The sequence below is a fragment of the Oncorhynchus gorbuscha genome, linkage group LG01 (assembly GCF_021184085.1).
Source record: "Oncorhynchus gorbuscha isolate QuinsamMale2020 ecotype Even-year linkage group LG01, OgorEven_v1.0, whole genome shotgun sequence".
Lineage (NCBI taxonomy): Eukaryota > Metazoa > Chordata > Actinopteri > Salmoniformes > Salmonidae > Oncorhynchus > Oncorhynchus gorbuscha.
Window position 1 is genome coordinate 38,890,892 of NC_060173.1, and position 9,687 is coordinate 38,900,578.

At 43.0% G+C, this 9,687-nt stretch overlaps 1 protein-coding gene across 1 annotated transcript; it reads left to right on the forward strand.

Moving 5' to 3' along the window:
* Window positions 1–284: 284 nt before the first annotated feature.
* Window positions 285–9,385, forward strand: slc12a3 (solute carrier family 12 member 3). The gene is made up of 26 exons (XM_046352103.1): window positions 285–585; window positions 722–850; window positions 958–1,033; window positions 1,164–1,259; window positions 1,824–1,963; window positions 2,080–2,190; window positions 2,454–2,565; window positions 2,683–2,813; window positions 2,988–3,072; window positions 3,173–3,330; window positions 3,434–3,541; window positions 3,632–3,755; window positions 3,840–3,941; window positions 5,032–5,187; window positions 5,313–5,412; window positions 5,540–5,651; window positions 6,172–6,309; window positions 6,402–6,508; window positions 6,605–6,687; window positions 6,767–6,844; window positions 6,938–7,045; window positions 7,271–7,382; window positions 7,572–7,658; window positions 7,852–7,990; window positions 8,143–8,210; window positions 8,334–9,385. The coding sequence occupies exons 1-26, from the start codon at window positions 304–306 to the stop codon at window positions 8,473–8,475; spliced, it is 3,084 nt and encodes a 1,027-aa protein (XP_046208059.1). The 5' UTR covers window positions 285–303; the 3' UTR covers window positions 8,476–9,385.
* Window positions 9,386–9,687: the final 302 nt, after the last annotated feature.

Here is a 9,687-nt window from a genome sequence, read left to right on the forward strand (position 1 = left end):
CAGTTCCTCCTCAGAGGCAATACCTTATGGAGAAGGGTTTACCTCTTCTATCTTTGTGACTTTCTGCCAAGGTTATCTTGCCTTAGATCACAAGTTAATCTATGTAATAAGGAGGTTCACAGGCCCTCGGGGGTTAGTTATAAATACAAATTGCTCTCATGGAGTTCCAAATAGGTTTAGTGAACTGAACATTCATTTATCTCAACATGGCCAAAGGCACTTCCTGCCTTTTTCAAGACATATAAAGCCCTCCATGCCACCATTTGTTTCCTATTACATGAAAACTTTGGTCTTCCACTCCAAATGGAAGAAGTACCAGCAGCACCAAATGAGGGGATTAGCCTCTCTGCTCTTAGAAGCCAGTTCTCTGTGAATGGGGAAGAAGGACCCAAGTATGGCTTTGATGGCAGCAGATATCACTACGGCGATGGGACCAGCGTGGCTTCTCAGAACTCCTCACAGATCCTCACAGGTTACGACACTCTGGATGTTGGCCCAAATTATGACTTCTATGCGAACACAAATGCACTAGGGAGGGTGCGTCGATCAAGACCATCCCTCTTTCAGCTTCACTCCAACATTGAAGTAAGTTTGACACATTTGGCCTCTGGGCAACACACCTGCAATATGTCAGGCCTTCTATAGTGTTTTTTATACTGCAAATTGTACAGACTGATAGACAGTATGGTTACATCCCTATTTCCCCACCACCACCCCTAAGGAGGATTCCTGTCCCCCTCCTCTGTATGAGGAGACCAACACAGACAGAGCACCTGGGGACAGCTCAGAAGATGATGTTGAGGAGCCTCAGTCAGAACCCACCAGGTTTGGATGGGTGAAGGGAGTCATGGTAAGACACAACAGACACAAAACAACTGAGATTCCATACAACACTATACATACTACATTATACTGGTAGTCATGACAACATGCTAAGGAGAAGTGAATTCCCCCTAGATCCGCTGCATGCTCAACATCTGGGGGGTGATCCTGTACCTGCGGCTGCCCTGGATCACTGCGCAAGCAGGGATTGGTGGGTCAAGTGATAGGTGTCAACGCTTTTATTTCATTAAAGTGTCCATTTTTGCATTGATGGTGATTGTGTATTTCTGGGACTGTATTTGTATGGTTTACTGGATTGTATGTGATATTCCTCCTCTAAGGTTTGACCTGGGTCATCATTCTGCTGTCCTCCTGCATCACTGGCATCACGGGCCTGTCCACCTCCGCCATCGCCACCAACGGAAGGGTCAAAGGAGGTGCATTATCCCTGAAATAATACAATAATAACACAGGTTCAAGCTGGCCCTGGCCTTTTGGGGGGCCCTAAGTGATTTGGTTGGTGGGCCTCCCACCTCATGGCAAAACATTTTAGTTGCCCCCCTCTTGATGGCGGAGAGAAACTTCCTAAGTAATTCTACCGATTTTGCCATGAGGCGGAGAGAAATGTTTGGCATTTTAAAGCTATTTTCCAGTAATTCTTCACATATTGCCATGTTATTAAACCTCTTAAGGATTGGAGATTTTTTTTAACTGAGTGAGAATGACTAACAAACCACCCCTGGAGGTCAGGGCCCCTGGGCACGTGCCCTGCATGCCCGGTTGGTATTCAGCCATGATTACTATGTTTAGATAACTGGCTAGATTAACTACCAATCTAAAAAATTGTTAGCTGACATGGCTAATTGAGTGACTGTCAGTGACTGACATAACAAGAGAAAAGTTCCTAAACTGCTTATGTTGCTTATGCTTGGGGCCGGCTCTGTACAGGCTTCTTATATTCAAATATTTACAACACTGATCCTCTTTTGTCCCTCTTGCAGGTGGAACCTACTTCCTAATCTCTCGTAGCCTGGGGCCAGAGCTGGGAGGATCCATTGGACTCATCTTTGCCTTTGCAAATGCTGTGGCGGTTGCCATGCACACTGTGGGCTTCGCTGAGACTGTGCAAGCATTGATGCAAGTCAGTGTGTTATCTCATAGGCCTATACCCACATCACTTATAGCCAACCTCTGAGTTGGCATTCCCTTTTTAACTGTACCCTTGTTTTAATTTGTCTCCCAAACCTCCCACCTCAGGAGAGTGGTGCTAGCATAGTGGACCCCATTAATGATATTCGCATCATTGGAGTGATCACTGTCACATGTCTGCTGGCCATCTCATTGGCTGGGATGGAATGGGAGGCCAAGGTCTGTTCAAATTGCCACTAGGAGGCACTATTTCTAAATAACTACAGTACATGCCTTGTCACAATAGACCAGGTCTGATGTTAGAACTCAATACAGTTGTTTGATCCTGGCCATTTTTTATGAATTTGTAAAATACATGTTTTACTATAAGATGTATTTAATTTGTTTGGGAATGATTGTTTATTGTAAGCCTCTGCCTATGGTGTCTCTGGATAGATGGCATGTTATCATGTGGTGCATTGTGTTCTTTGCCAACTATACAGGCCCAGGTTCTCTTTTTCATCGTCATCTTGGTGTCCTTTGCTAATTACATAGTGGGGACCATTATTCCCGCTACACCTCAGAAGCAAGCAAAGGGATTTTTCAGTTACCAAGGTCAGAGCTCCATGGCATTTCGACAGTGTTGTGAATTTCATATCTCATATTAGATTCCAGTTATTTTTGTTTTCCTCTATCATTAAAATAGACACACTAACTATTCTTTCCCCTCAGCGGATATATTTGCTGAAAACTTTGTACCCAGCTGGCGTGGGCCTGAAGGCAACTTCTTTGGCATGTTCTCCATCTTCTTCCCCTCAGCCACAGGGATCCTGGCAGGAGCCAACATCTCTGGGGACCTAAAGGCAGGTTCCTTACTCTGATTTCTCTATAAATGTCTACTCTATATTCTCCTCACTCTAGGAGAGAAGGGCTCTTTGGATGAAAGGGAGATGTTTAATTCAGATGCTTATTATAGCAAATGTTTGACTGTTGACTAGTCATTATATATTTCCCCCACTTATTTCTACACAATACAGGACCCTACAGTAGCTATTCCAAGAGGAACATTGATGGCTATATTCTGGACCACTTTATCTTATCTCATCATAGCAGCAACTATTGGTGAGTTGTACACATGCACAAAGTATCTCCTCATGATTTCATTGCTGCTTCCTTTCTGTCAATATGTGCTGTGTATGGGTCTCTCTCTATCCTGGTTTAGGAGCCTGTCTGGTACGAGATGCATCTGGAATTATGAATGACACCTTGGCCATGTCTAGTGCTGATAGCTGCCAGGGTCTGGCCTGTCAATACGGCTGGGACTTCACTGACTGTATTACTAACAAAACCTGCACTTATGGCCTCAGCAACCAGTACCAGGTGACCAAATACAAATGATTGATTACCATGTTTCAATGTTCAATGCACAAGTATGGCCTTGGTGCATTGTATCTGTTTCACTTCCCCTTCTTTCTGTGGTCAGAGTATGAGTTTGGTGTCAGGGTTCGCCCCTCTGATCACTGCTGGGATATTTGGGGCCACTCTCTCCTCAGCCCTGGCCTGCCTAGTCTCTGCACCCAAAGTCTTCCAGGTAGGTTATCTTAGGGAAACGTTTACTACAAATAAAGAGGCATTAGTGTGTTATTCTATTAGCATTATCTTGTTCTATTCTCACTTACAGTGCCTCTGCAAAGACAACCTGTATCCAGTCATTGGTTTCTTTGGGAAGGGTAATGGAAAGAACGACGAACCAATCAGAGGCTACGTCCTGGCGTATATCATTGCTGTCTGCTTCGTTCTCATTGGTAAAGACATGTCAAGATAGATGCAGAGTGAAAAGGAGATGTTGTTACAGTAACACAGCCCTGCACTGTCTTCTCACCCTTCAGCTGAGCTCAACACCATCGCTCCCATCATCTCTAACTTCTTCCTGTGCTCCTACGCTCTCATCAACTTCAGCTGCTTCCATGCCTCCATCACCAACTCCCCAGGTCAGGAGCTCAACCAGGACATGGTGTCATGACCAGGACATGGTATTTCAACCAGGACATGGTATCATAACCAGGACATGGTATCTCAACCAGGACATGGTGTCATATGACCAGGACATGGTATCATGACCAGGACATGGTGTTATGACCAGGACATGGTGTCATGACCAGGACATGGTGTTATGACCAGGACATGGTGTCATGACCAGGACATGGTGTTATGACCAGGACATGGTGTTATGACCAGGACATGGTGTTATGACCAGGACATGGTGTCATGACCAGGACATGGTGTTATGACCAGGACATGGTGTTATGACCAGGACATGGTATCATAACCAGGACATGGTATCTCAACCAGGACATGGTGTCATATGACCAGGACATGGTGTTATGACCAGGACATGGTGTCATGACCAGGACATGGTGTCATGACCAGGACATGGTGTCATGACCAGGACATGGTGTCATGACCAGGACATGGTGTTATGACCAGGACATGGTATCATAACCAGGACATGGTATCTCAACCAGGACATGGTGTCATGACCAGGACATGGTGTCATATGACCAGGACATGGTATCATGACCAGGACATGGTGTTATGACCAGGACATGGTGTCATGACCAGGACATGGTGTTATGACCAGGACATGGTGTCATGACCAGGACATGGTGTCATGACCAGGACATGGTATCTCAACCAGGACATGGTATCTCAACCAGGACATGGTATCATGACCAGGACATGGTATCTCAACCCGGACATGGTATCATGACCAGGACATAGTATCTCAACCAGGACATGGTATCATGACCAGGACATGGTATCATGACCAGGACATGGTATCATGACCAGGACATGGTATCTCAACCAGGACATGGTATCATGACCAGGTCATGGTATCTCAACCAGGACATGGTATCATGACCAGGACATGGTATCATGACCAGGACATGGTATCATGATCATTAAAAGTCCTGCTCTGATGTTCTAACCTAACACCTGTTGCAAAGTAAACAAATTCAGTGTCTTATTGCCTAATTATATTTGCGTCATATTCAATGTGTGTGATTGACTGTGTTGCAGGCTGGCGTCCCTCCTTCAGGTTCTACAGTAAGTGGATGTCCCTGCTGGGTGCCGTGGTGTCTGTGATCATCATGTTCCTGCTCACCTGGTGGGCGGCGCTCATCGCTATTGGAATCGTCATCTTTCTGTTGGGATATGTGCTCTACAAGAGACCCTGTGAGAAAACACACACATACAAAGTTTCAAATTCATTCCCCCCATAAAATATGTAGCAGTTTTTTGACAAGCATTGTTTTTCATTGAATATTCAGCAACTCAATTGGTTATTGATTTATTTTTAGCTGTAAACTGGGGATCATCAGTACAAGCTGGGTCATACAACATGGCATTGTCCTACTGTGTGAGCCTGAACCAGGTGGACGATCATATCAAGAATTACAGGTCAGACCTGAACTCTCTCTGAGGACCTAATGAGAACAATGTCAGCCTTTTGTTGCTGTTCCAACTGAATAACCATTTCTCACTTTGTATTTGATTTTCTTATTCCCTTTATTCTTACCTTTCTCAGACCTCAGTGTCTGGTCCTCACTGGTCCGCCCAGTTGTCGTCCTGCATTGGTCGACTTTGTCGGAACCTTCACCAAAAATCTAAGCCTGATGATATGTGGGAATGTTGTCACTGTGAGTTATCATCTTGAATCACTGTACAGGGCTCATTAAGGGTTGCCTTATTACCCAGGGAAAGTGACCTGAGCAGTCATGCAAGTTGAACCTGCTCTGAGGTTGCCCCAGTAGTCAAGTATTTTTTTTACTGATAACAACCAAAATGCTAAGAATTTCAGTAGTCTGGTCTTTCTGGTTCCTCCATTGTGTGTGGGTGAAAATAGCTACTTTACATTTTCAGGCAAGTGATCACAATCTTCTGGCAACCAAAAAATACTCCTGACTCGACCTTCATGAATATGTTAATAATATATCAGATGCTTTTATCCAAGTTATTTACAGTCATGCGTGGATACATTTTTAAGTAAGGGTGGCCGCAGCAGGAATCAAACTCACGACTGTTGGCGTTGCCACCACCATGCTCTACCAACAGAACCACACAGAACACAATGTCAATTGTTGATTTTACATGGCCTATTTTTATATTCTATGTCATTAACCTCTAACTCCCTCTGTCACCCTGCTGCTGTGTCAACAGGGAGGTCCTTCTCCCGCAACCTTGGACACTGCCAGTAGCAACAGTCATGTTACCTGGCTGAACAAACGGCAGATCAAATCCTTCTATCACGGTGTGGTGGCTAATGACCTGCGCACTGGGGTTAAGATGCTGCTCCAGGTGGGCCGACTGCCAAGCCTTATCTATCAGGTCCATTTCATCGTGTGGTTCCGTAGGATTTACTGAATGTGTTATACTGTGTCTAACTCCAGGGTGCAGGTTTGGGTCGGATCAGGCCGAATGTCCTCTTGACGGGCTTCAAAAGGGACTGGCGTAAGGACAAACCATCCTGCATTGACAACTACATTGGAATTCTACAGTGAGTGAATCACTCAGTCAAATCAGCAAGATGAGTTCATAATGGATGTGACAGAGTAAGGATGCAGTTTAATATGTCTTTGTGCATTTGTTTCAGTGATGCGTTTGACCTGCAGTATGGAGTGTGTGTGCTGCGGATGAGGGAGGGTCTGGATGTGTTTCGGCAGGCACAAACACATGGTGAGGAACCCAACAACCAGGAAGATTTCATGTTCTTTTACAATATACCTTTATTTATCATTGCTTCCTTTTATTGCAGTTAACCCTGGGTTTGAGGCAAGCCCAGAGAGGGGTGTCAACACCTGTGTCCCCCCTGCACCCCCTGCAAATTTTTCATGTATGTATGATCATATTTAGAGTATACAGTTTGTAGTCTATGACATTCCTATTTTTCTACAGTATTGACAGAGATATTTTGTATTGGTTATAGTGGACCCTGATGCCATGGTGACTGAGCCTCAGCCTCAGCCTTCTACTGTGTTCCAGTCCCAGCAGGGGAAAAATACCATTGATGTGTACTGGCTGTTCGATGATGGAGGTGAGATTGTTGTTCTGGATTTCATTGTGCCCTTCCACAAATCAAATAGGTTTTATAACATAGTCAGATTGATAATGTGGGGTCATAAATCATACAATGTTGTTACATGTCAAGTACCCCAGGTCAGAGAGATAACATAGGATAGAATTGTGTCATGGTCACATCAGGCAGAGGGGTCTATGTTATGTGTGAAAGGTAAATGTTAAGTCTGTTGTGCTCTTAAAGGTCTGACGTTGCTACTTCCCTACCTGCTCACACGGAAGAAGCGCTGGGCAAGGTGCAAGGTACGCGTCTTTGTGGGCGGAGACATCCAGCGAAAGGAGGAGCAAAGAAAAGAGTGAGTGTAGTATGTTTAAGGCCATAGTGTGTGGTAGAGACATGATGTTCCTCTTGGCCTTTCATCCTCCTTTGAGTATAAGAATTTCGCTGCACCTGCAATAACATCAGCAAATCTGTGTACGCGACCAATAAACTTTGATTTTGATTTGAATAGTTCTAGTGACCATGTCCTTGTGTCCAATTTTAGAGTCATGGACCTCATCAGCAAGTTTCGCCTTGGTTTCCATGATGTTGAGGTTCTCCCTGATATCAATGCGAGACCACAACCTGAACAGTATGGTTCCCTGTCACTCACTATATACTGTATAATTGTGTACTATTCAGAATTGTACTTTCTTATCCCTGCGTACGAGTTCAGTTGCACAGTGATTCAACACTCACAATTATTAATTTAATCTACGTCCATTCACAATGTGTGCAGGGCAATGCTCTGTTGAGACCCTTTCCTCTACCTCTTTCTCTGACAGTGTGAGGAGGTTTGAGGATCTGATAGGGCCCTACAGGATTAACACAGCCCAGAAGGATGGACATGTAACAGCTGAGCAGCTGAATCAGGACTGTCCCTGGATGGTGTCTGATGAGGAGATAGAGACAAATAAACCCAAGGTGACCATTATCTGGGTTTCATTGTTCAGGACCACTCTATTGCCAAACATTTAAATGTAGCATAGCTAGATGTGGAACATTTGGTTATGACAGTTTTACTGTTCTCAGACAGACTGGTTACATTCCCTTCTAAATGTGTGTTTGTGCACCAGACCCTTCGACAGATTCGTCTGAATGAAGTTCTTCAAGATTACTCAAGGGACGCCGCCATTATATTTGTGTACGTACTCTGTTTTTGCAAACCAGATTTTTTTATTACATTCATTGACTTGAACCCACCCCATCCAATGACAAAGCTAACACAGGTGAGAGTGATAACGGATCTATGTTCTCTCATTGACAGGACCATGCCTGTGGGAAGGAGAGGGCAATGTCCCAGTGCTCTGTACATGGCATGGCTGGAGACTTTGTCTCGTGACCTGCGCCCACCAGTCTTACTGGTGCGGGGAAACCAAGAGAATGTGCTCACCTTCTATTGTCAGTGATATCTGTTTTAACCAGGTTCAATGAAATCACCCAATGGTCAAGGAAAATAACATTGTTATTGTTATAAATGATAATGCATTAGATGTGCTCTGGTAGAAGTCCTCTGGTTATGGCATTTCACGTGTTTCATTATCATCACTACTAGACACTTTAGCCATCTGTGAAAAATGTGATTAGATTTAACGTCATCATCATTATCATCAGTACCAGAAGCATTGTTGTTATTATCATCATTAAGCAGTAGTAAAAAAACACATTCTTGACTGTTAAACGTGTGCTTGATGATAGAAGTTTTGAAGTGTAACACCAGTGTGTATTTTTAATTGTCTATACATTTTTATTGTGCCTATTTAATTTGGAACGTAAGCAACAAAGGTAAATGGGATAACTAGGCTTCTTGTATTGTGTACCCCCTTGAAAACATCCCAATGTCACAATCATCATTCCAGATCATTCCAGTTTGAAATTTAAATGTCCATTTGAGTGCCCTGAGAAAAACAGTAATCTTATCAAACAAAGTACAAACTGTTTTTTTCTTCAAATGGGTATAGAATACACAGAGGTGCAAAGTACTTAAGTAAAAATACTTTAAAGTACTACTTAAGTAGTTTTTTGGGTTATCTGCACTTTACTTTACTATTTATATTTTTGACAACTTTGACTTTTACTCTGCTATATTCCTAAAGAAAATAATGCACTTTTTACTCCATACATTTTCCCTGACACCCAAAAGCACTCGTTACATTTTTAAAGCTTAACAGGACAGGAAAATCATCAAATTCACATACTTATCAAGAGAACATCCCTGGTCATCCCTACTGCATCTGATCTGGCAGACTAACTGAACACAAATACTTTGTAAATTATGTCTGAGTGTTGGAGTGTGCCACTGGCTATCAGTAAATAAAAAATAAAACAATAATTGTGAAGTCTGGTTTGCTTAATTTAAGGAATTTTAAATGATTTATACTTTTACTTTTGATACTTACGTATATTTTAGCAATCACATTTACTTTTGATATTTAAGTATATTTAAAACCAAATACTTTTTGACTTTTCCTCAAGCAATATTTTACTGGGTGACTTTTACTTTTACTTGTATCATTTTCTATTAAGGTATCCTTACTTTTACTCAAGTATGACAATTGGGTACTTTTTCCACCACTTTTTTTCACAACTAAGGGCATTTTAGGGTAATATAATGCGCTTTA